The sequence below is a fragment of the Embiotoca jacksoni genome, unplaced genomic scaffold (assembly GCF_022577435.1).
Source record: "Embiotoca jacksoni isolate LCO1_2020_lvr unplaced genomic scaffold, fEmbJac1.0.p SCAF_21, whole genome shotgun sequence".
Lineage (NCBI taxonomy): Eukaryota > Metazoa > Chordata > Actinopteri > Embiotocidae > Embiotoca > Embiotoca jacksoni.
This window is the reverse complement of record NW_027185352.1, coordinates 7183075-7209335: the sequence shown is the minus strand read 5'-3', so window position 1 is coordinate 7209335 and position 26261 is coordinate 7183075. Positions and strand designations below refer to the sequence as shown.

The 26261-nt window shown below is 40.6% G+C and overlaps 1 protein-coding gene across 1 annotated transcript; it reads left to right on the top strand.

The window, feature by feature from the left end:
* The first annotated feature begins 3379 nt into the window (after positions 1 to 3379).
* On the top strand, positions 3380 to 24271 carry LOC138202719 (mucin-6). Its single transcript, XM_069156982.1, has 43 exons — positions 3380 to 3461; positions 4320 to 4364; positions 4434 to 4659; positions 5129 to 5258; positions 5865 to 5928; positions 6298 to 6380; positions 6875 to 7070; positions 7254 to 7379; positions 7481 to 7601; positions 7694 to 7829; positions 7927 to 8004; positions 8107 to 8176; positions 8271 to 8408; positions 8479 to 8628; positions 8785 to 8879; positions 9003 to 9135; positions 9413 to 9656; positions 10207 to 10247; positions 10429 to 10517; positions 10677 to 10831; positions 10924 to 11062; positions 11394 to 11498; positions 11738 to 11932; positions 12019 to 12091; positions 12173 to 12342; positions 12873 to 13029; positions 13405 to 13515; positions 13760 to 13901; positions 14038 to 14066; positions 15971 to 17068; positions 17487 to 17728; positions 17862 to 18048; positions 19096 to 19318; positions 19600 to 19772; positions 21101 to 21170; positions 21279 to 21388; positions 21481 to 21512; positions 21679 to 21829; positions 22107 to 22144; positions 22276 to 22383; positions 22748 to 22787; positions 23421 to 23529; positions 23732 to 24271. Exons 1-43 carry the CDS (start codon positions 3380 to 3382, stop codon positions 23877 to 23879), a joined length of 6252 nt encoding a protein of 2083 aa, XP_069013083.1. The 3' UTR covers positions 23880 to 24271.
* The last annotated feature ends 1990 nt before the right edge of the window (positions 24272 to 26261 follow it).

Below are 26261 nucleotides of genomic sequence, written 5' to 3'. Positions count from 1 at the left end.
AGAACATTTACTTCCTAAAATCTACTGAAAACACAAAGAATGTAATTTTACTTCAATTCAAACAGGCTTCATTACACCTGTCGCCGGTCAACAGGCTGCCTCTGGCAAAACCGTCCACATGAAGATAATAAAAACTTAAAAGATGAGAGGGCTCACCCTGCTGGATGTCTCTGATATTGTAGTGCTGCCTGCATCAGCTTTTATCTGCACCTTCAACTTCGTCCTCTCTGAGGACATTTGGACTCCTAAATAGTTGAATCCAGTATTGCTATGGTTTCATTTGATCTGTACTATGATCTCTATCAATGAACATGTTGAGTGGATCCTCATTCATCGCTGTTCTCTGGATCCCAAACACACTCAACAACATTTTGTGTCTTCCCTCGTCAAACTCATAAACAAAGTCTCACCAGAATATCACTGAGTGACCGCCTATATTAATGTTCTGTAACATGATGATTTCAAATGGTTTTTAATGTTTTACCATCCATAAGTTAAGTAATATTGCAATATTTACAGAGGTGTGATGTCACCTCAGCTTTTAGATTTCCTGTATGGGCGTTTAACAAAATACGATCTGGGAAAAACACGTTGACACCAATCTTACTCTAAACCAACGGGCTGCATAGTTGGAGGCACAAATTATTCCAAAAATATTTGTGAGGGTAAAAATTCTTGTTTTTGAGTACCTACTGAGCTCTGTACAGACTGTTTATGGAAAGAGGACATTCACTTTATTATTTACAGCTCTACTTTTCCTGTTATCACATCGTCATTGGATTTCTATTTGATATAGCCAGTGTACTGCTGCCAGCAGTGAGGAGTACAGATGACAAAGTCTGTTACATTGTCCAAGCCTCAGGTGGCAGCAATGGAAAGAAAAAAGATTGTTTCTTCTGGTCTGCATGTGGCTCCAGAAAGTTTCTGTGGTCATCTTATTTGCAAGTGACTCCTGGAAAGTTCCTTTTGTTTTACTTTCCGCATCTAATCAACAACTCCCCTGTGTCCTTATCTTGTGACCTGCAACCAATTCAGTATTACCATACGAAAGCAGATACAAAGGAAATGGGGGTGACTGTCAACTGTTTTGTCACACTGTATAAAAGCTGCCCTACGGAGGAGTGACGTTGAGCAATGCTGCTCTCTTTGAGTGTACATGTATTTGCTCCTTCTTGCAGAAATAAATGCCCGATATGTTTGATTTTGAGTACAGCCTCTGAGTAATTTTTCTAACACCGGATTTACAGTTTTTTCATTGGGTGCTTATGACACTAGAAATGAGTAATTCATCGATTCATTTTCTTCCGCATATTTGGGGTAGGGTCACATTTGCAGCAGGTCAAGTTAAATATTTTCTTCCTTTAACCAAGCCTCATAATGCGTGCCAGGTCAGCTGAAGTTTAAGATCACAGTAACAAAGTTCAGGCTGAAGATAATCCTGTTTTCTGTCTTTATGTAAACCAGTTTCAAAAAGAAGAAACAGGGTGAAACGTATAGGGCTTATTCATAGCAGGTATTTTGACTTGTCATGGCAGGAAAGACACAGCTGTACTTAATAACATTAATGATGGCTGTATCACATTTTGATGAGGCAGGTTCAGGGTTTGATATTGATACTGCTGATACTTAATGGAAGAGAGTTGTCATTAATGTTTGTAGTTTCACCTGTGTTTCTCCTGAAGTGATGCATTACAATATATTACAATTACAATTATGTTGTGATAAATTTACAAATGATGTGCATTTCTTTACTGTTTTTCTTTGTGTTGGTTGGATTCAATCCGACCATCTGGTGTATCAGGTGTTTGAGGTTGTGTTTTCTCTGCTGTAAGGAAAACTGACTCAGCTGTGACTTAAAAAAAACAATTTTGATACGTAACCGTGAATTTTGTGTGGCGTTACACCCCTATAGTGCTCAGATGTAAGTCAGACAGGATAAAAAAAAAAAAAAAAAAAAAAAAATGAAGGATTTTGGTCCATGCTACACTCACAGAGCTGTCTTTGGCCGACACTTTAAGTTCTGACAAGTAGTTACACCTCATGCCACTGAAATGCCATCAGTGGGGTATAATCTGATAGTTTACAACCACATTCAACCACTTACATTTGAATTTAGTTTATTTATATGCAGTGAAAGTACTTCTTAGTCCAAAGGACACATGATCTCAGACGGCAGGTGTTGTGTTTGAGTGACAGGTCTCAGGTTTAATGTGTTTTTTTGTTGCTAATGCCCTTAATCTTTCTACCACCTCTCTGCCATAGTAAAAAGCTTTTCAACTTAGTTTTCAGCTCTATACTGGATATTACATGAAATTACATTTCATTTAGCTGACGCTTTTATCTTAAGCGACTTACAATAAGTGCATTTCAACCATGAGGGTACAAAACCCAGAACAACAAGAATCAAGAAAATACAATTTCTTCAAGAAAGCCAAACTACAAAGTGCTAAAATTAAGTGCCATTTTAAGCGCTACTAAAGTTCTACCAATTATATGATCTTTGCTTTATGGATTCATCTTCAAAAGCTGTGTGGTGCTTTCCCTCCATGCTCTGACACATAAAATAATTAACTACATCCTGGTTCACGTACTCTTTTCATTTACCTCGCCTCATTTGTCATTATTTTCTTTCTCCTCTGTTAACATGCAAAGCATTGTCTGGCTCGCTGGTGTTTGCCAAAAGTAAGCATCCTTCTTTGAACATAATACAGGACTTAATATTTTACTTATTAGAGATGAGGGTGACACTGACATATTGCCTTTTTGATTTTTTTTGCTGTTTACCTTCCTTATACTCAGTTTTTTCTTGAAGGAATGAAAGAATGAAACATGATCAGCTCATACAGAGCAAATACACAGATATTTACCAGATTGCTGGAAACAAAGGAACATGAGAGTTCAAGGAAAAGGACAGGCTCAGGTTGCTAGCTCTCCCTTACCAGTTTTGTTTGTGCATCCATTCATGTGTGGGGTTTGTTTGCAACTTTTTCTGGATCAAGATCCCTCTTTCATACAGAAGCTCACAATTTCCCACAGGAGTACGTTTCAGTGGGATTGTTTCTACACCCCGAAAAAGATTTACTTACCTGTAAATGCAACATGATAAGCAAGATATGCCTTAAAGCAAACTCATCTTACAGCATTGTGTGATAATTTCTGTGAGTCTGCAAAATTTGCATTTAGTTGAATGTTTAATCTGATTTTAGTTTCCTGGTAGCTTCACGGAAAGAAGTTAGTGTGTATGTGTGGTGTGTGTGTGTGTGTGTCTGTGTGTGTGTGTGTGTGTGTGTGTGTGTGTGTGTGTGTGTGTGTGTGTGTGTGTGTGTGTGTGTGTGTGTGTGGATAGATATATAAGCCCTGTGATGGGCTGCTTGCGAACATGCTCTCCTGCAGTGACGGCGCATCGGACAACATGACCTCACAGCGGTGGATACTGGCCGTCTGCGTTTCACTGGCCTCAGGTACCATGCAGTCATTCATTTATGTATTTAAATGAGAATCAATTCTTAGAAAGAGGATTTTGCTAAATAAAATAACTACAAATATTCGCTGAATAATCAGCAACAAATTTTTAAAGCGAAAATGTAAAATGTTTCCTCTTCTATAAACACAATCTGAGGTGAATCATGGTTGTTTCCACTGGTTATTCATTTCACTTTATTTTTTTTTTTTTTACTATTTTAAGTTCTTAGCCAGATGAGTTGACTTTGATTTAAAGGTATTTCTTGAGCATCTCCATTTCATGCATTTTTATATTTCTACTATACTACAATTCAGAGAAAATGTACTCTTTATTGCGCTGCGGTTCATTTAAATTGAGTTACCTTCACCATTTTCAACTTCATACGAAATATTTAGTAAGATGATGAAAATGGAATGCACTTTATTTTCAATGCAGTAATTTTACTTGTAGTGGTGCATTTTTTTTCCTAATTCCCGTATCCCTACTTTTACTTTGTAAATGTGCATTTCATCTCTATTTTATCATCCCATACAGCAAAAACACACATGTGAGACATGTTTACCACATGTTGCAACATATGATAACATGGAGAAAATATGTGGAAAACTTTTCACGTTGGAATCCACATCAGCTTTTCACATTACACCATGAAAATGTTCCAAAACAATGTTTTCCACAGGAAAAATACATGTTTCAAATGTGTCATGTGACTACAGTTTCTGCACATGTGAAATTCAGAGTTTTTCTGTAAGGGATCAAATTCGTATCTAAAGTATTGGTGTTTTCATTCATTTGTATTCATTTCTTTCACTGTATTCATGTTTAACACCAGTGTGACCCTGTGTTTGTCTCCTAGTTTTGGGGCAAAGTGAATCTGTGACAATGACAGACACTCAGAAATGTAAGTATAGATCAATTTGCAAATCTCAAAATAACTGGTGATCAGTAATTTGACTTTTGTTGTGATCAGACACTTGCAGGACGTTCGGCAGCGGGGTCGTCCAGCCTTTCAGTGGTTCTGCCTTCTATGTGCTCTCCAACTGTCCGTTCACCCTCACCCGCTTCACCCACAACCGGGTCGAATGTGACGTCACTGTGCAGCGAGGGGACGACGGGTTGCTGCTCCAAGTCGAGATCATTGTCAACAAAATCAGGACTGTTCTGCAGGGTGGAAACATCCTGGTGGAGAAGGAAAGGTTTGACTTCAAATCATCTCAAATACTGTTTATTAGGAGGAAACTGTAGAAAGCCAAATAATGACTGAGTCTGACCCAATCGAACATCCTGAGTCTGTATTTGTTTTACATCATAAATTATCATCTTAAATAAACTACTTTGTTAAGATGAACCAACAACAGCAGGAGTGTGAGGCAGCTGCAGACACACAGCCAAGTGCTTTATGCTTTTATGCATTCCAGCTAAAACTTGACATCAATGTTAGTTAATTATTATCTTTGACTCTGGGACATTGCGTTATAATTGTGTCTTTTCTGGAGGTTATCACAGTCTACAAGGTCACTTCACAGGCTGTTTTAGTGAAGGTGTGCACTGTAATATTTGACCAGCATTACCATTTTAATTATTTTTTTTAATCAAAGTTGAGGAAGTGAGGCGATTTCAGATCTGCACCGATGTTTATTCTGATGTGTGTTTATTCACCGGCAGTGTTTCCCTCCCGTACGACCACACCTACCAGCATATTTACCAGTACGGCATCTACACCAGACTGAGGAGCTTGTTGCTTCCTCTGACGGTCACCTGGCACAGTGTACCTGGAGGGATTGACACTCTGTGGGTGAGAGGACTCAAACAGTATGCTGAAGGAGCGCCGAAACACAAGAACACAGACAATATGCTGTGTTCCAAATACTTACATACTAACACAATGTTAGTGCATAAGTGCGTCCACACTGACAAGTATGGAAACATACAGTGCCCAGATGACGCACTCAAAACGGCTCAAAAAAGAAGTGAGAAACGCTGGACGTTTTTCTCTTGACTACGTAGAAGAAGGGATGCGAGCACAGATGTAAAGAATTTTCAAATCAAGGAGTCTGAGAAAGTTGCAGTTGTTCCTGAGCACCTCACAAACGTGTTCCTCTTTCTCTACTGCTGCTGGACAGAAGCCATCAGTGGGTCTTTTGAGTGTGTTAAAAAGAAGGCAAAAAAAATATTGTTTTCTGTGTAAAATAATCAAAGCCGACAGATAGGATGGCAGGTGATGCATTCAAATGTTATGGTTATTTCCGGATTTGATACATTACCCTGTTGAAATTCAAGTACCACACATGTCAGCGTAAGAGTAATATATGTTAGAGTACAAAGGGACGTATATGATTTGGAACACAGCCTATAAATCACTGCGTACAACTCCTGAAGCTTCTGTCTGTTTGCTGTGAAGGTGGAGTTGGAGCAGGAGCTCAGCACTGACATGACCGGACTGTGTGGAAAACAAAACGCCCCAGGTACGACCACAGTACGACAAGACATGCGTGAAGTGATTGTAATAGTATAGTTGTAACCATGATATGTTGATCCTTTTATTACATGTTAGTGGTTGCAGTAGTATAAATACTGGTTATTATTGGCTATAATTTAGTATAAATTCATTCATAACTGAAATATGTTCTTGGTAAACTTTAGTTGAGCTGTATGTGATGGCAGCTTTAATTAAAGAGGAAAACATAAATTTATGAAAACACAAGAATAAAATTGAATTCAAAGTGCGAAGGCATCTGTCACATTTCATAACAATGTGCAACTTTTTTTTTGCCTTTTTTGCCATTTGTTTTCCTACAGCTTGCTCTAAATGTACTTTTTTCAAATTAAATCAGGCAACAAGCAGCAGCTGATCACAGAGAGCGTGCTCATGGAGGACACGTGTCAAACCAGAGATCCTGACTTTTCTCTTAATATGGTAAATTTACTGTTTCAACCACTGTTTCAGTTTAAAGCACAACAGAAGAAAATGGTGTACTGATGATGTGCTATATCCCTCTGCTGTTCATCCTGATGGTGTGTCTGTACTTTTACCCCCACTCACTGTGAAGTGAGCTTAGAGAATAATGTGTAAATCTTTATGCGAATGTCATGTCTAAACTTTGAATTTCTTTTATTTGTTCAAATGTTTAGGAGTCAATCTATTCAACTATATTTATATCTTAAACATAAAATGAAATTAAACAGGCCTCAATCACTCCACAGTAGTTCCAGATGCTCCATCTAATTGTCTCAGTTTTAAAGATAGCGAGGACCCAAGTAGACACACAGCAGAACACAAGCTTGACTTATGAGCTGTTGGTTCACAGTATAAAAAGCAGGCAAGCAAGACAAGGACAGAGATTGGGGACCTCTGGTGGGTGGAGGGAACAAACCCAAAGACCACAGTCATGACACTGATGATGTTTGCAGGCTTGCCGAGAGTTCTTCTCCTACACCTTGGATTGTTTACAAGCCAAAACACTTCATTATATCCAACTGTGTGAGGAGAACATTTACAGCCATGAAGGAAGCAAATACATCGGCTGTGCTTTCTTCAAAGAGATTGTTCTGCAGTGTGGAAACAGCAGCTATGCCTGGAACACATGGAGATCTGTAACCAGATGTGGTAGGTGATCTCATATTAATAAGCTTTTAAAACGATTGAGTGAAAAGCTTTGAATTAGTTGTCTCAAAGATATTTTTATTCATTTGTGTTTATACTTTTACCGCAAAAGGAATTTTGTTAGACTCAATTCAATGAGCATTTTCTTTTGTTAACGTCACTCGATGTGAATGTCTGTTCCTGTAGATCCGCCGTCTTGTCCTGGAGACCTGGTTTATGAGGAACAGGGTGCTGCCTTTGTTCCGAGCTGCTCCAACCCGAAGCCCAGATTCTCCAACCAGGACAGCGCCAGCTCCTGTGTCTGCCCAAAGGGTGACCACCGTCCGCTCTTCACACTCTTCACAATGCGAGTCTGTTGTTTAGATTCTTGTTTGGCCTATCTGAGACTAATTATAAAGGGTTTACTGTCGTAGGTCTGGTGCATAATGATCATGCAGATGGTTTCCACTGTGTGCATCCGTCCAGCTGCCCCTGTGTGTTCAATGGCAGGAGCTACTTCACCAGAGACGTGCGCAGCACCAAGTGTCAGTCATGGTAAGTAGACAGAAAAAAGTCTGGATACCTATGAAATATCACCTGGTTGCAAATGTCCATTTAGAATTAATAACACATGACTTCTTCCTTAGTTTGTGTTATAACGGGATGTGGCATTGCTCTGAAAACTCCTGCCGAGCCAGATGTCTCGTTGAAGGACAGTTTGTGACAACATTTGACGGCAAACAATATATGGTCCCCGGTAAATGTGCATACATGGCCTTACAGGTAAATTTTTTCCCACAATCCAATTGTTTAATTAACATTAAACCAATGCTGCTTATTTGTGATAATAATGGCAGTAATTTCTTCGACCATGATGCAGGGTCTCAACTTGACTGTAAAAATCCAGTTTTCTGGAAAAAAAGCGTCTCTAAAAACAGTTATTCTCCAGCTTTTTCAGGTACAGACAGTCTTTCAAAGTTAATTAGTAAACAACATACTGTAATCAATCAAAGGAATAAAGGTGAAGCACCACTGATTTTCCATCCTTTGGAATTTGTAGGAAACGTACACATTTACACACAACATGGTTAAATCTGGAGACCTGGAGATCACTGAATTTCATCAGTCTGGTAAGAAGAAGAAGAAAATGGCCTGCTAGCATTGCAATGCATTCACAATGGTTTGACTAATCACCCACTATATCACCTCCGTGTCACCTGTCAGATCACGCACTGGTTTTCTGGCAGTCCTCCATGTACGTTCAAGTCCACACATCCTTCGGTACAAAGATCCAAGTCCAGATGTCTCCTGAGATCCAGCTCTACATCTCCGCTCCTAGAAACCACACTGACATGATTTCAGGTGAGGAACACACTTGTTAAAATACATTATTTTTGTCAGCGTGATCCAGATTGACCAGTCTTCCTTTCAGGTATTTGTGGCAACAACAACAATGACACCACAGACGACTTCACCACCAGCAGCGGGATCATTGAGAACATAGCTGAGGCTTTTGCTGTTTCCTGGAGCATTGGCGCTTGTCCAGTGAACATCCCCAAAACCTGCATCAACACTGACAATGGTACCATGATATAAATGTGCCTGTAAAGTGGCTGCTTGATTTCTGTACATCAGGGATGAGAATTTATCTGAAACAGCTTGGCTATAGAGAAAAACACCTTACTTCCAAGTGGTTTTGCGAACACAATTAATTATTTCATCTCATGTATTTCTGCAGAAATATTTGCCGATGAAAAATGTTCCGTGCTGAACAATCCAACTGGGATATTTGCTGAGTGCCACGGTCACATCCCACCTGACCAATACCACACAGTAAGAACACTTTGACACAACAACCAAATCCTTACTAAGTTTTTTATACATTTTCTGGAGTTAGCTGATGTTGAGATTTCAGTAATGGTCTTCTGTTACGATCAAACTGATTATTACTTCCAGGCTTGCATTCAGAGAACCTGTAACTGTGGCAGCAATCTGCAGCAGTGTCTGTGTGTTGCTCTGGGCAACTACGCCAAAGCCTGCGCCAACCTGGGGGTTGAAGTCGGTGACTGGAGGAAGGCTACCAACTGCAGTGAGTTCAGCCTTTGTAAATATATAGAAATAAATACACAAAGCTCAAGAGACATCTGTCTTTTTTTGGGCATCCTAACACTGGAACAATCATACTGTCCAAAGTGACAACTGGCACAAGTCCTGATTAGATTATTGCTGCTCCCAACAGTTTGTTAATGTTTTATTGAAAGCGTCTTTCTGCCACCATGCAACACATACAAAGCCTCAAAAACAATAGTTGTAGTTAATAAAAAGTAGGGAGCCTGTTTAATGGAAATAACAATGTTCTTTTACAGCTCTGAAATGTCAAAAGAACCAAGTGTTCTCCTACAACATACGGGCCTGCAACCACACATGCCGCTCTCTGTCTGGCCCCGACCCCCACTGTGGGCTGGAAGACGATCCTGTGGAGGGTTGTGGCTGCCCAGAAGGAACCCACCTAAACGTAGAGCACATGTGCACCCCAAAGGCAGATTGTCCTTGTTACCATCATGGTGGAACAACGCCGCCGGGGCCTGTTGTTATCGACGGACGACAGTGGTGAGCTGATCAGTGAAGTATTTATCGCAGTGAAGTTGGAAAAAACAAGGGCCAGTAGGCTACTTCCCTCATTCACGTGTCTGCGGGTGTGTCATCTGGTTTTAGTCATTAAGTATTATATTCTGAATTTCTATAGTAAATAAAAGATAGAAGGAAATATTGTTCATGTTCACGACATAATTTTCTTTTTAATCAAGGAGACAACCACTTCAATTATTAGAGTAAAAGACGAGGTCAAAACAATTCTAATTAAAACAATTATTTCTGAATTAATTTGAAACAAGGACTCTTAATTTGAAGTGGATGTAGAAAGTTGTTTCATTTGTCCGCACAACAGTAAATTCATCAGTCAGTCACTAAACAGTCAATCAAAGTGCCGATACTGTGTACTGGTGAGTACAGGTCCACTTTGAGCACTGGTTTGTTGTCATTTAAAAGGTTCAAGTACATATTTTTATCATCATCTTACTTTGTGGCTGACTACATTTACAGTATGATGCATGGGAAAGTTTTACAGTATACCTCAAACCAAATATTGTGTCTTCTCCAGCCTTTGTGAGAATGGAGAACTGCACTGTTCCAAGGATTGTGGTAAATACAAATTAATATATCATAAATCATTTTACATATTTTAGACCTATTCTTATCTTTGTTATATCTGTATCAGCAAAATAACAAAAACTCAACTTAATTTCAACTAATGAAATCAAGTAAATGTAAAAATTCCGCATGCATTGCTTTCTGTGACATTGTCTGTGATGTTTCGTGTCAGGCTGCAGAAACAGGAAGGTTTGCATTCACTGTTCAGAGTATCCAGTTAACACGGCTCAGAAAACATGTGACAGTCTCAGCAAACCCCTGGTAGGAATCATGTTTATATAAACATTGTTCATGTATTCTTGTATTGTTACTCATTCTTCATTTCAGTTTGCAGTCGTAACACTTTCTCTTTTATCCAAAACAGATTTTAAAGTCCCACATTTTATTAACTAAAATACTTCCTTTTGTTGTAATTTCCAGGGTGCCATTATGACCTGTGAGAGTGGCTGTTACTGCCCACATGACCAGTATGAGGATCACCACGGAAACTGTGTCTCCAGGGACAATTGCACCTGTGTATACAGCGGCAAAGTATTCAGTGCCGGACAGCATGTCCAAACCAACTGTAAAACATGGTAACACGCTCAGCGGGGCTACTTTACTTGTTCATTAAGAAGGTTGTATTCATCCATAAACCATCGTAGTTACACATGTCTCTATCTTACAGTGTCTGTGTTCAGGGCCAGTGGTACTGCACAGATGAGCCATGTCCCGGGACGTGTCAGGTTTATGGAAACGGACATTACCAGACCTTTGATTCTAAATGGTATCGCTTTGATGGACACTGTCAGTACACGCTTGTAGAGGTGAGACCGAACAAGAACACTAGTGTAAAGACTAAATGTTTAGGGTGTTTGAGGTGAGGGGAGGGGCCTAAGCAACACATTTGCATGGGGGTCAATCACAACTTACCAACCGAGTGTAACTTGGTGATGAGTTTTTATTCCAAAGCACCACAGAAATGTATTATAATGCTGTTGTTAACACATCAAAATCTGGCTTTGCAGAGCTCCAATACAGTGTCGTTCATTGACATTACTCAAATGCCTGACAAGGTCGGGCATTTTCAAAATATAGGCTATAGTTTGTCATATTTTGCATACCATTGTTTATCTCTGTTTTTGTTTTTTACTTCAGGATTACTGTGGAAATGGAAACGGCACCTTCTCAGTCAGAGTGGAGAGCGTTCCCTGCTGTGATGAAGCGCTCACCTGCTCTCGTTCTATTGTCGTGGACCTGCAGGTGGATGCGACTCCCTGTGAAGATGTTGTATTATCTATTTAGTTGTTCACTTGTTTATCCTGTCCTTTCATCCATTTTGCCAGCTAAATCTCTGTTATTAAATTGCCTATTCACTCAATTCATTCGGGATTTAAAATGCATTAGTATGCTACAAATTTATTGGCACAGTTTGTGGGATAAGTGGTGATGAACCAGGAAAGCAGTGCATTAACTTGTTCATAAAAATGTGTCCCATCAAGAGCAAAGTCACCCTGACACTGAGTGACATGAAGGTGACCAAACGAGTCCAAGAAGACTGGAGTCTGCAGGAGGGTTCACTTTACACCACACACACTGTGGGGCTCTATGTCATAATCTCAGTGCCAAGCAGCGGGATAACGCTCATCTGGGACAAACACACCCGCATCACCATAGAGCTGCATGAAAACTGGAGGGTGAGTGATGAAGATGCTAAGAAGTATTTTCAAATTGAGTCATTTCTCTGTCACTTCAGACTTACTGTCATCTCATCCACCTGTAGAACAAAGTGTGTGGCCTCTGTGGGAATTTTGACTCCAATGAAATGAATGACCTGCAGATAAGTGGCTCGGCAGGTGAGTCCGTTTTCTCACTGTTTCATTTGCAACAATGTTTTTGTCCTGATGGTCAAAATAAAACCAAACTTCTTTTTTCAGATATGTCCAGTCCAATGGCCTTTGGAAACAGCTGGAAGGCTGCCACTCCTCCTTGCTCTGATGTGACCACAGAGTTATTTCCATGTGAACGCAACTCCTACTGCTCAGCCTGGGCTCAGCGGCGCTGCATGATCCTTACAGGAGACACCTTCAAAGACTGCCACTTCAAGGTATGTGTTTTATTTAGCATGACACTGACACCAGGTTCTGGGTCTCTATTCAGGGCCTCTTACAAAATGTGGGAAGAAGGGTGGTGCGTGCACAGTCGACAATCAATGAGTCAATCACCCAAAAAGAGCTGATAGTCAAAATCAAAGATCTTATCTATCCTAATGTGTTGCAATATATCATCTGCAAGTAGCAGTGAAACAATCCTGAGAACCCCTTCAAACCAGACATTCTCCACCTCCCGCCTTCTTCTTGAAATCCTGTCCATGAAAATCATGAACAGGATTGGTGACAAGGGGAAATTCTGTCAAAGGACAACCCCCCAGGAAATATGGACACAACTCTCACTGTGGTTGTATAGAGCTATGACCCCAGAACCACATGTTCCTGCAGTACCATCCTGAAAAGATCCCCCAAGAGACACAACCATCGGCCTTCATCAAGGCCAGCAAAGAGGGGACTGTGAATCTTATTCCCCAGCTCATGTCAGTGACAGTCTTATTTATCCTGCTGGATCTTTACTAATCCTCAGGTGGATCCAGAACCATACTACCACGCCTGTGTGCAGGAGTCCTGCGCCTGTGAGTTTGAAGGGAAGTTCCTGGGCTTCTGCACAGCTGTGGCAGCTTATGCAGAGGCCTGCAGCGACCAGGACGTCTGCGTAAACTGGAGGACACCTGATTTATGTCGTAAGTTAAGATCCTTTTTCCTCCCACGTAGTCAGTTTGACCCAACTCCAAAAGCTGTCTTGATTCAGAAGGATAGCATGACGGTAGCAGAAAATGTGTAGCTTAAACGAATCGATTACATCAGCCCTGCTCCAGTTATTCTTGGTTTAGTACACTGGTTTTTATAAAATGGTCTTGTCACGTCTGAAGGTCAGGATTGTAAAAACTTCACTTTTTCAGTGGGCTATGTTAAAGAATGCTTAAGTAGCATCATATCTTGTTTAAGTTTACAAGTGGACAATTTAAGGGTTCTTTTCATTAGGAGCTTTGTTCATTGTTACAGGAAATTTACCAAATATTAACTATAACTATAACCTGTGATAATTTACACCTTAGCGGTCTACTGTGACTACTACAACGAGCAGGGTCAGTGTAGCTGGCACTATGAACCCTGTGGTAAGATGCTGACCTGTGGCAAAAGCAACTCCTTCACTCACAAGCTGGAAGGTAATCAAACTTTCTCATTTGTATTTGAATGTAATTCGTAAACTTATTTCTTAAGTAGCAGTTGAGTCTGGAAAATGAAAATAATGTCTTATTTTTAATTTGTATGTCTAAATGGGATTTTACTGTAAACAATCGTTGGCTAAATTTTTTTGAATTGAGTCATTATAGAATGTTTTTTTCTTTACCTGTAATGCTTCACCACTGAAGCCCATAAAATAAAGTAATACATTCATTCTTGGAAAAGGCTGTTACCCGAGATGTCCAAAGGAGGCGCCACACTATGACGAAAACACTGGTGAATGCACCGCATTGATGAACTGCACTTGTTATTTCAATGACACCATTGTTCAACCTGGAAAAGTGGTGAAGATTAACTCTATTGAGTGGTAAGTTCACCTATTGATAACATTTCTGGCATCCCAACATATCTAAATGTATATATTTCATGTAACCATAATATTTAAAATTATATTGGTAATTACGATGACAGCTGAATATTTATTACTCCCTTACATTATCTAGCCGCTGTGAAATTGGAACAATTATTTGTGGTAAGTATTGAATATGTTTGTTTTTACTTCTACATTTGTTCCTTAATGTGTCTGATAAAATATACAAATGTAGTAAGAATGCTAGATAGAATTTCATAAATACATATTAAAGGAGGCCTGTAAAGCTGTGTAACTGTAAATTGTTCAGGAAAATATTAAATAGATGTTTCGAATATGTCCCTTTACGTAACCTTTATTCAAAATAAAGCATTTATTTCCATCTGTTTCAACAGCACCTACACCGCCTCCACCCACAACTACAACTGCCACCACATTTACAACAAGTACCCCCAGTACAACTGCTTCAACTATCAGTGAAACATCACCAACAATACTCACCACCACTTTTACACCAACGACTACAGCTACTTCTACTACCCTTGAAACATCGTCAACAATGCCCACAATCACCTCTACACCAACGACTACAGCTACTTCTACTACCCTTGAAACATCGTCAACAATGCCCACAACCACCTCTACACCAACGACTACAGCTACTTCTACTACCCCTGAAACATCGCCAACAATGCCCACAACCACCTACACACCAACGACTACAGCTACTTTTACTACCCCTGAAACATCGCCAACAATGCCCACAACCACCTCTACACCAACGACTACAGCTACTTCTACCACTGAAACATCGTCAACAATGCCCACAACCACCTCTACACCAACGACTACAGCTACTTCTACCACTGAAACATCGCCAACAATGCCCACAACCACCTCTACACCAATGACTACAGCTACTTCTACTTCCACTGAAACATGGTCAACAATGCCCACAACCACCTCTACACCAACGACTACCGCTACTTCTACCACTGAAGCATGGTCAACAATGCCCACAACCACCTCTACACCAACAACTACAGCTAATTCTACTTCCACTGAAACATGGTCAACAATGCCCACAACCACCTCTACACCAATGACTACAGCTACTTCTACTTCCACTGAAACATGGTCAACAATGCCCACAACCACCTCTACACCAACGACTACCGCTACTTCTACCACTGAAACATGGTCAACAATGCCCACAACCACCTCTACACCAACGACTACAGCTAATTCTACTTCCACTGAAACATGGTCAACAATGCCCACAGCCACCTCTACACCAATGACTACAGCTACTTCTACTTCCACTGAAACATGGTCAACAATGCCCACAACCACCTCTACACCAATGACTACAGCTACTTCTACTTCCACTGAAACATGGTCAACAATGCCCACAATCACCTCTACACCAACGACTACAGCTACGTCTACTACCCTTGAAACATCGTCAACAATGCCCACAACCACCTCTACACCAACGACTACAGCTACTTCTACTACGCCTGAAACATCGTCAACAATGCCCACAACCACCTCTACACCAACGACTACAGCTACTTCTACTACCACTGAAACATCGCCAACAATGCCCACAACCACCTACACACCAACGACTACAGCTACTTTTACTACCCCTGAAACATCGCCAACAATGCCCACAACCACCTCTACACCAACGACTACCGCTACTTCTACCACTGAAACATGGTCAACAATGCCCACAACCACCTCTACACCAACGACTACAGCTAATTCTACTACCACTGAAACATCGCCAACAATGCCCACAACCACCTACACACCAACGACTACCGCTACTTCTACCACTGAAACATGGTCAACAATGCCCACAACCACCTCTACACCAATGACTACAGCTACTTCTACTTCCACTGAAACATGGTCAACAATGCCCACAACCACCTCTACACCAACGACTACCGCTACTTCTACCACTGAAACATGGTCAACAATGCCCACAGCCACCTCTACACCAACGACTACAGCTAATTCTACTTCCACTGAAACATGGTCAACAATGCCCACAGCCACCTCTACACCAATGACTACAGCTACTTCTACTTCCACTGAAACATGGTCAACAATGCCCACAACCACCTCTACACCAATGACTACAGCTACTTCTACTTCCACTGAAACATGGTCAACAATGCCCACAATCACCTACACACCAACGACTACAGCTACTTTTACTACCCCTGAAACATCGCCAACAATGCCCACAACCACCTCTACACCAACGACTACAGCTACTTCTACCACTGAAACATGGTCAACAATGCCCACAACCACCTCTACACCAACGACTACAGCTAATTCTACTACCACTGAAACATCGCCAACAATGCCCACAACCACCTACACACCAACGACTACCGCTACTTCTACCACTGAAACATGGTCAACAATGCCCACAACCACCTCTACACCAATGACTACAGCTACTTCTACTTCCACTGAAACATGGTCAACAATGCCCACAATCACCTACACACCAACGACTACAGCTACTTTTACTACCCCTGAAACATCGCCAACAATGCCCACAACCACCTCTACACCAACGACTACAGCTACTTCTACCACTGAAACATGGTCAACAATGCCCACAACCACCTCTACACCAACGACTACAGCTAATTCTACTACCACTGAAACATCGCCAACAATGCCCACAACCACCTACACACCAACGACTACCGCTACTTCTACCACTGAAACATGGTCAACAATGCCCACAACCACCTCTACACCAATGACTACAGCTACTTCTACTTCCACTGAAACATGGTCAACAATGCCCACAACCACCTCCAAATCATCTACAACTAGAATGAGTACCACTCCTTCAGTAACAACTGCTGCCTCGACACAACTTACAACAATGACAAATGGCACTGAATCCACAGTGTCACCTCCACCAGACTGTTTTTGTGTGGACCTGAAAAGGAAAATAAGGTGGGCTTGCGGTGAAACATGGACAGAGGACTGTTTCAATAAGAACTGCAACAACGGGATGATAGAGTTGAAGCCAGTGAGCAATCCAGAGCCTACAATTCTCCCCTGCCCTAGAGGTCAAGTCACAAAGGTCTCAGATGAATGCCATGAAACATGGAAGTGTGACTGTAAGTATGTATGTCTATCTGTCTTTGCCACTGCTCCTCTGTCATGCTTATTAGAGATGTGCATTTTAAGCAAAAATTCTAGATACTTGCATGAGACTATTCATCAAACTTTGAAATTTCTCACATTTGACAAATCTGATGGGAGCATGTCTTTAGCTGTCACCTTAAAAACAAGAGAACATATATTTAAGAACAGACAAAAGTTACAAGAACTATTTAATCTTTATTATTACATGACTATTCAAAAATCATGACACATTAACATTTTCCTCTTCATGTTGATGTTTGATGATATGCTTTGACAATATATTTAAATTTTGATTCAGAGTGCAAAGTACTTTGATATACAGTAGAACAGCATCAAATTGCATTTAAGTTTACAAAGATGACCTTGTATTGTTTCCCGTACTGCTCCCAGGTCGCTGTGAGCTGTATGGGGACCCCCACTACATCTCTTTCGAAGGAGTAACCTTTGATTTCCTGGACGACTGTACCTACATCCTGATGGAGGAGCAGTCTCCACGTCATAATCTGACCATTGCTGTGGACAACTTCTACTGTGTACCAGGCCTCCAAGGCTCCTGTGCTAAAGGCATCATCCTGAAATATCAGAACAATACAGCTGCACTTAATATCGTCCCACATTTGTTTGCAGTACAGGTAGGATATAATACAAATGTCTATTATTTAAGTACTGCCACTATAAAGGATGTTTTATTTCAAAATATTTAAGACTGCCGTGTTCTATTGGAAAACTGAGACCTGATTTTGATGCTGATTTAATCTACCTCAGGCCACACTGAACAATGTAACCATACAGCCGCCATATGAAGTGCACGGACTGAGGTTTGAGACTACGGGGTACATGGTCTCAATCTCTATCCCAGAGATCCGCTCTTTTGTCTCCCTCACACCGTCTTATACCCTGGTGGTCAATCTGGCCATGGAGCACTTCCTCAACAACACCCAGGGACAATGTGGTGGGTAATAGAAGATGATAGGTTAAATGCATGCTACTGTAATTGCTATATCCATTTTAGCAGTCGGTGGTTGTGTGGGTACAGTGGATTTCCAGGTAATACCAAAAAACCTCATAGTAGGATGTCTCGCTAACAAAGCTAAACAGTATAGCGAAAGCTGCATTTAACCATTTCTGACCACTATGAGACATAAAGATATACCGTACCAATCCAGTTGCTTGCTCTCTCATTATCTGTTTTTTTTTCCCGATACCATTATTGAGTACATTTGAGATTATTTACTAGAAATGTCTCCAACATAAAATGCAGTTCAGCTGATGTGTATACATCACTTCTTCCTTGTTGGGTGGATGATTTGATACAACAGCAGATTTGGGTTCAGAACAATGTGGTTCACTTCCCGTTTCCAACCACAAGTTGGGACCGTTTTTTTAAGAGCATGTTTACTGTTGCCATGACAATGAAGATTGCATAACTTGGACAATGCACAACATGGTTCAAGCCATCATTTTAAAATCATGCGGGTTTTGTCCCTTTACCTAACAAGAGTGCTAACTTTATTAAACACTCCTGTGGGGCGTATTTGAATGTAGGAACAAACGTGTGACTGTATCGGTTGGGGGACTGAAATGTTTGCATGCTGGGTATAGAGGGACATCTCTGTGTCACCCGGAGAAGCAAAAGCATGTCCAAAAAGTGGCTTAGACCAGCGCAAAGACTTGAGTGACTTTTGGAATTACTTTTCATTAAATGTTATCGAATCCTTAATAAAGACTTCAGACTGCTAAAATACGAAAGAAGCCAGCTTACTGAGTGGCAATAACTTAGATTTGAGTATGACTCTACTGAATCAGATTGTTAGGTTACCTTTGTCATCTGTTTTCCGATGTAGCTCTATATTTAACCACTGCTGCAACGCTGCTATCCTGACTGTTTACTGGATTGTAGGGAACTGGTGTTTACGTCCATTAAAATGTATGCGAGTGCATTCGATATCTGATCTCGCATCTTCTTCTCTGAGCTCATTCCTCCACCCTCTCTCTCCAGGTGTATGTGGTGGGCCGTCGTGTATCCGTAAAGGAGGGCAAATTGAGGACGGCAACTGCTGTGATAAGACGGCCTATGAGTGGGTTCTCGAGGACCCTCGGAGGCCAGCCTGTGTTCCGGCACATGTTCCCTGTTTTGATCTGTCAACCCCCTCCAGCACACCCACCTCCAACACACCCACCCCCTGCCCTCCGAACCCACTATGTGAACTGCTACACCACCCGTAAGCTCCACACATTAACAAACACTCCTGAACAGTGTATTGGTGTCAGAATCAGTGGTAGTAACAAGTGTGTTTGCAGGTAAATGTAGAAGTCTTAAACTGAGGCACAACGCAGCACCTTTTCCTTGCTTAAGATCTGGTTTTCTTTATTTTTGGTTTAATTTTAATGGTGTATAACTTTCACTGTCTGTCTCTATGTACGTGTTTTCAGTTGTTCTATGTTACATATCAGTATATTCTATATAGTTAACTAACGATCGAATAAACTCTTGTTTCCTCAGAGTCTTTGAGGTGTGTAGCAAGTATATAGATCTAAACATGAAGAAGAAGAACTGTGAGTTTGACTCTTGCGGGAACTCAAATTCCTCCTGCTCGTCTCTGGAGCAAACTGCTGAGGAATGTAAAAGAGCTGGTTTCTGTATTGACTGGAGAAAACTGACAAATGGCAGCTGCGGTAGGCACCTTTTTATTTTTGTTGTAACACGTAACCTTTTACTAAAAGGCAATTTATGCTGCTAACCCTGGCCCAGATATCAATATAATATCAAGTTATTAGGTTTGGTTACAGTTCACTTAGGTTCAGGTTCACTAATCACTAGGTTCTTGAAGGAGATTGGTGGTAGCAGCTCTATGAAAGAGCAATTACATCTCCAGCCTACAAAGCACCCACATGACCAATGACTTAGGAAAAGTTAATAAAGAAATGTATTTACAAAGTTGTTTAAATCATTTTACTTGAACAGTACCTTTAAACCTTCAGCTCTTAACCAAAAAAAATAATTCCACTTAACTCAAATTACCATATAACAACATGTACAAACATGGACATTGCATGTTAATGACAAATAAACTCACTCTCAAATCAGGTAAAAACCTCTAAACTCTGTTAAACAACCCAAAATGCAGGTATTAGTCCTTACTAGTCTTTTTTAGTCCTTTAAACCGTTAACTCGCTTCCTTTAAAGTTGTCAGTCAAATTAGATATTGTATTTATATATTTGGGAGTTCTTTAAGGGTACTAGCTGACCATTAGTGTTTTATAAATTAGGTTTTTTTTCCTCCGTTTGGATCCTGAAAAACAAAAACAAAACCCCCTTCTTAAAGTTTCTCAGATTTAGTTCCTACCGCCCCTTGACACGGTGCAGAGATCCACGACCAGTGGTGAAGATGCAGACAAAGCAACTTGTCGTCACTTCAAGAATCCCTAAAAAAACCCCGTCCGAACTGGTTTTTGCTGAGCTACGTTCCTCAAAGTAAACTACTCACAATTCTGCAATTCAAAAGTTAATGCTAACAAGCGAACCTCAGGTAGCCACTCACCACGGTAATCCACTTAGTTAGAACGCCCTACGGCGATAACTTTTCCGTCGACGGCTACACAGCCGCTTAGCAGGTAACTTCCACTTGCAATACTGCCAAGTTCACTCAATATCTCCTGGGAATCTCAAAATGTCGTACTTAGCCCTCCTAAATCTCGTGTGGCTCCCGCACCTGTCTCTGCTGCGGGGTCTCCGGTTGGGCTCTGCTACGCGCAGCAGCCAGGAAGTTCAGACCTCGAGCTCGCTCGGTGAGACGTTGAGGAACGTCTGTAAATTGGGCTTCTGAAAATTACCTGGGTTACAGCTGCAAATACAATAAAACCAGGGATTAGTTATTGTCTTAGTGAATTTGCATACTTTTTTGTGTTTCATGGACTGAAATAACATTTTGGTTGAAGTACAAATGATACATTCTTCCTTATAATAATTCTGTGGTTATTAAGTGTACTTGGTGATGTTTCAGATGTGGGGTGTCTGGGAGGATTGGTTTACAGAGAATGTTGTAACAAGCGAGATGACTTCTGCTCTTGCGGGTTTGGCGACTTTTACACATTTCATTCACACTTTACTAAATCCAGTGTTGATTCTTAGTTTGTCAAGATATTCATTGTTTCTATGTCTCCTTTGTATTCATTGTTCAGCGTGCTTTATCCAGGGGCCTCCCTCGAAAACAACACCGCAGGTTGTTTCTGCCCACCCAACCTGGTCAGGGCAGGAAATCACTCCAACATCTGTGTGCCTGACTGTAAATGTGAGTAATAATGGTGACAATAACTCTTGGGAGGTTATTATTTAAACACTTCTGCAGGGAAATGAGCAAGTTTCTATTTTTTCCCTTGACAGATTGCAAAGGACCAACAGGAGAGCCCAAACGAGTAAGAACAGTCTCTTGTGTCTCCAGCAGTGGAATGAAAACAGAACATGTCGCATTGTAGTGGTTCCAGCCGTGGACCTTCCATGTCAATTCCCCTCACAAAAAAATAAGAAATAATTAGAGATTATCAGTAATATTATTAGTAATATCCTGTACCTGTCCTCCAGCCTGGTGAGGTCTGGCAGTCCAATTGCAACCTGTGTACATGTAACAACCAGACTTGGACCGAGGAGTGTTATAGAAAACCTGTACCGCCGGCTCCTCTCTGTGAACCCAGCGCTGTTCCGGTAACCCTCTGCTGCGGGGCACAGACTTGTGGTACGGACTGGCAATTCATTATTTTAGGATTATTTATACATTTTTCTTGCAGTTTTCAGTTTAATTTAATCTAATTTCTAAAAAAAAAATTTTCATGACAAGTGCATTTAATAAACAACACTGCACATCCATATTTAGCTGAAATATATTTAATTTGTGCTGCATCTTTGGCGTTCTTATTGTCCAAAGACTGAAGTCTGTACAGGAGCTCTGTCGCTTTCATCGTATTTCAGTTTTCAGTTCTGTGACTGAACACTTATTGCTTGTTATTTTTCAGTTGAAAAGACCTGCACTTATCATGACAAGACATACAAGGTATGTTTTGTATAATCCCATATTAACCTTTGTAAATGGCATTTAAGGATTTTGTTGGTTCCATTTTGGATCAAATACAATCACTATATCTGTCCATTGTCTCATAATAACATCTGTCTTTATGTGTGCAGGTGGGAGACAGATGGAAAGATGCGGCCCATCCCTGCATGTCATTCAGCTGCAGCAGAGAGGGCGTTCAGACTGAGACGAGAGTCTGTCCCACAGAAAGCTGCCCTGAGGTACTGAGAACCCGGCTGTGATTCATAAATTAATTATTATAACATCTTATTTTACAATAATAAACTATATTTTACTGTATTTACCTCCTGAAATGGTCTGAAAATAATAAAAAAAAATGTTTTAAGTCCTGTCCAAAAATACAAGATTAATTTAAGTAAAAAATTGCAACAGTGATTATTATTTCTTGAGTATAAAAGTGACATTTTATTTACCACAGCTGTATAGAACTGCATGAAATGGAAAAAAAAATGTCAACAGTTGTTTTTGACACACCTGATGAACTGGTACCAAGCATTTAAATGTTTAAAGAATAAGCTCAACATGGAACAGCTGATGATGAACTGTTGTGTATTTGTTCTCCAGGAGGACAGAGTTTGGGACGACCAACATTGCTGCTTTACATGTAAGTGAAGTCAGAAGAAACTAGACCAGGTCAAAACTTAGTGTACGTCTGGTAGAGGGCTTTTAATTTGAAAGGACGGCTTTTAATTTGAAATGGATACAGGTTGGTGTTACATTGGATCAGCCGGAGGGATGTGGGCTCTACTGGTTGTTTCACTGTCAATTAACTGGATCCTGACCTTTACCCACACCTTCCAACAACTTAACCAAACACAGGCTAAGTGTGGAGTCCTGATGATCCAAGGGCTGGCTCTGCTCTTGCGATTAAGCTAAAAAAAAATAATGAAGTTATTTTTAACTGCTAACTTTTCACATTGTCTCGAAACTCATTTCTCTATCAGATTTTATAAATGTTATCCTGCAAGTCACAATTTAGCCGCGTCTTTGAGAAGCTTGAGTTTTGTTTAGTCTATGATTCTGTTCTATATTGTTGGTGGCATTTTGTTTTTATTCTGCTCTTCCTGTTTATCCCTTGTTGTTCTAATGTTACCCTGCAATATGATATATATATATATATATATATATATATATATATAAATTGCCCTTGTTGCTCAAATTAAAAGCCCTGATTTGAAAAAGAAGAAATGGTTGCACCCATCACACACTGCCTCCTGTATGTCTCTTCTATCTCCAGGTAACCAAAGCTGTGCTCCCAAACTGTCCAATATCAGCATCACAATAGACAACTGTAATAGCATCATCCAGATGCCTTTGTGTCAGGGTCAGTGTGTGCCTCAGGCCAGGTGAGAGCAAATCTATACTGATTATTAGCAGCAGTTACAGTCAAAACAGTCAACTAACTTATGCTGAGTGCTGTTATTAGTTTCTATAATAAGGATAGAAAAAAACACATTTCTCACCCTTTCTGTCTGTCTCTGTCCCCTCCCCCTCTTCCCCCCATCCCCCCCGTCCCCCATTCAACTGTGCCTCGGTCCACTGCGACAGGGTGGTGTCACACGGTGACCTGCAGGTGCAGCAGGAGTGGAGATGCTGTCTGGAGCAGACCTATGAGAGGAGACCAGTGACCCTGCACTGCTCTGACCTCACTACCAGACAATATAACTACAAGCATATCACTAGCTGTGCACGTTGAAAAGTACAGACAGCACAGACTTAAGCCCAGTTTAAATCATTTTCCAGTGTATGTTTAATATTTTGGAAGTCCAAATGTAATGTGTTCAAATTTTATGGATTCGTAATCAGATCAACCTTCTTTGTTTTAAAAAAATTTAAAACAAGTGCTGGCGTTGTAGGGAGTTCATAGAGGCACGTGGAGGCCACACACACTACTGAGCCTCATTTTGACTTGTCTTGAGGAATTTCCACAGAAGTTGGATCAGCCTGTGATCTTGATTTTTCCACTTTTATTTTGAGTATGATTCTGAATCCAGACCTCCATGGGATAATGATTTTGATTTCCATTGATCATTCTTATGTTATTTTGTTCTCAACACATTCCACTATGTAATGAATAAAGATTTTCAACTGGAATATTTCATTCATTGAGATGTAAGATGTGTTGTTTAAGTGTTCCCTTTATTTTTTTTTTAGCAGTGTATATATAGTAAGTATTAATGTTCAGTTTTTGTAAAGGTAACACTGTGGACTTTGTGAAAAAATTTTGTTTCTCCATTTGCCAGCCTCTACTCATACAGAACACCTCCCATGACCTGTGTTCAGGTTCATGTTCGGGTCCTTCTTTGCTAAGACCTACATGGACTCTGGATCTATGGATTTAGGTATGGGACATGTCAGCGTCAATAATGCTTATTTTAAGAGAAGACGCATCTGGTTGATACGAGCAACACATATTCTTCCTTGTGTAAAACCACCAAATAAAACAGGTGGTATTGCACTTTAAGGCACTTCTGCACTGGCTTCACTTTTACCAGACCTGGAGACATATGTCCATTTTTAAGACTCTCACTTGGATTGGTGTTATCAGAGGTGTTCACAATAATGTAGGAAAACACTGATTGAAGATGGTGAGGGTAGTCTGGTTGAAGGAAATTGTGTTTTTTGCAAAATAATTTATTGAAAATAACACATCCTAGGTAACTTAAAAGATGAGATTTCTCCTTAAATATTGAAACATCTTGCTTCAAATATCATGAAAACCCCTAAAAGGTTCAGTGTTCAGAATTTAGGGGGATCTATGGGCAGAAATGGGATATTATATTCATCATTACATTTTTATGAGTGTATGTTTAAAATGAGCCCTTTATATAGGAAGCGGTTCCCCTTCCAAGGAGGACGCCATGTTGCACCGCCATGTTTCTACAGTAGCCCAGAACAGACAAACCAAACACTGGCTCCGAAGAGGATCTTTCAGCCTCTTAAAAAGGTTGCAATCTATGACCTCACTGCTCGATAAATCCTTTTATTTAATTTGGATGGTCAAGTCATGCAATAAATCCTTTTCAGCCTGCACAGTCCGGTTCAGTACTGTCTGTCTGCTCCAACCAGCAACGACTCGTATCACACAACCGTCGTTGTGCTTCGGCAAAGGTCAGTTCAACAATACCCAGTGAGGAGCAGACATAACACCGGTTTCTGTGTAGAAACACAAGGGCACAGGCATGGTGCTGTGTGGCGGTAGTGTTAATGTGCAGGTGATAGGCTCGGGCTGGAATAATTACACACAATGAAAAATGTTGCCTTATTAGCGTCTGCAGCGGCTAATTGTGGTGCCAGAACGTGTTTCATTATCTATCTGGCTCGTGCATGCGTGGTTAATGAAGGTCACGGGATGGGAAAATGTGGTGATGAGAGAGGGTGAGGAGATACTTCTGATCAAACAGCCACTTGTAATGTAACAGTTGAAATGACCCATGTGATTAGTTTCCTCCCCGTATCAGCAGACAGAGCTTGTTGCCACATTTGCAATCTTCATTTCGTGTGTTTTTATTGAAGAGTGTGACATCATTTTTATGTTCAAATCTGTAAATATGTATATATTTTAATATATATATACATTTTTTAATTTTCACTGCTGGTGCTCAGGTCCAGCTCCCTCTTCTGCAGGAGCATCGCCCCAGCCAAAACAGAAAGCCTCCCCAAGGATGAAGGAGGGGGCCCCGACGTAGACGAAGCCGGGCGTAACATCCTGCTGGAACTACTTGGGCAGCCCTCTCTGGGTCCCCTGCAGAAGTGGAGGAGGAGCTGGAGGCTGCCAGGGCACCAGTTCATGGATCATTTGTGGTGGTTGTAGTCTGCTGCATTTCAGTTAAATTATGCAAATTGTATTCTGAAAATCAAAATGGAACAGCTTGATAAACTCAATAAAAAAAAAAAAAAATTATGTTGGAACAGAGATTAATTAAGATATACAGCTGCTGTTTACTGCCAGCTGATAATGATGCACAGGCTTTATGAAAACAGTGACAAATGTCAAAATACTTCAAACAGGCCTCATTTCCCCTGCTGCTGTTCAACAAGCTGATATCTGCAAAAATTGGAAGACTGCTTCACCCTA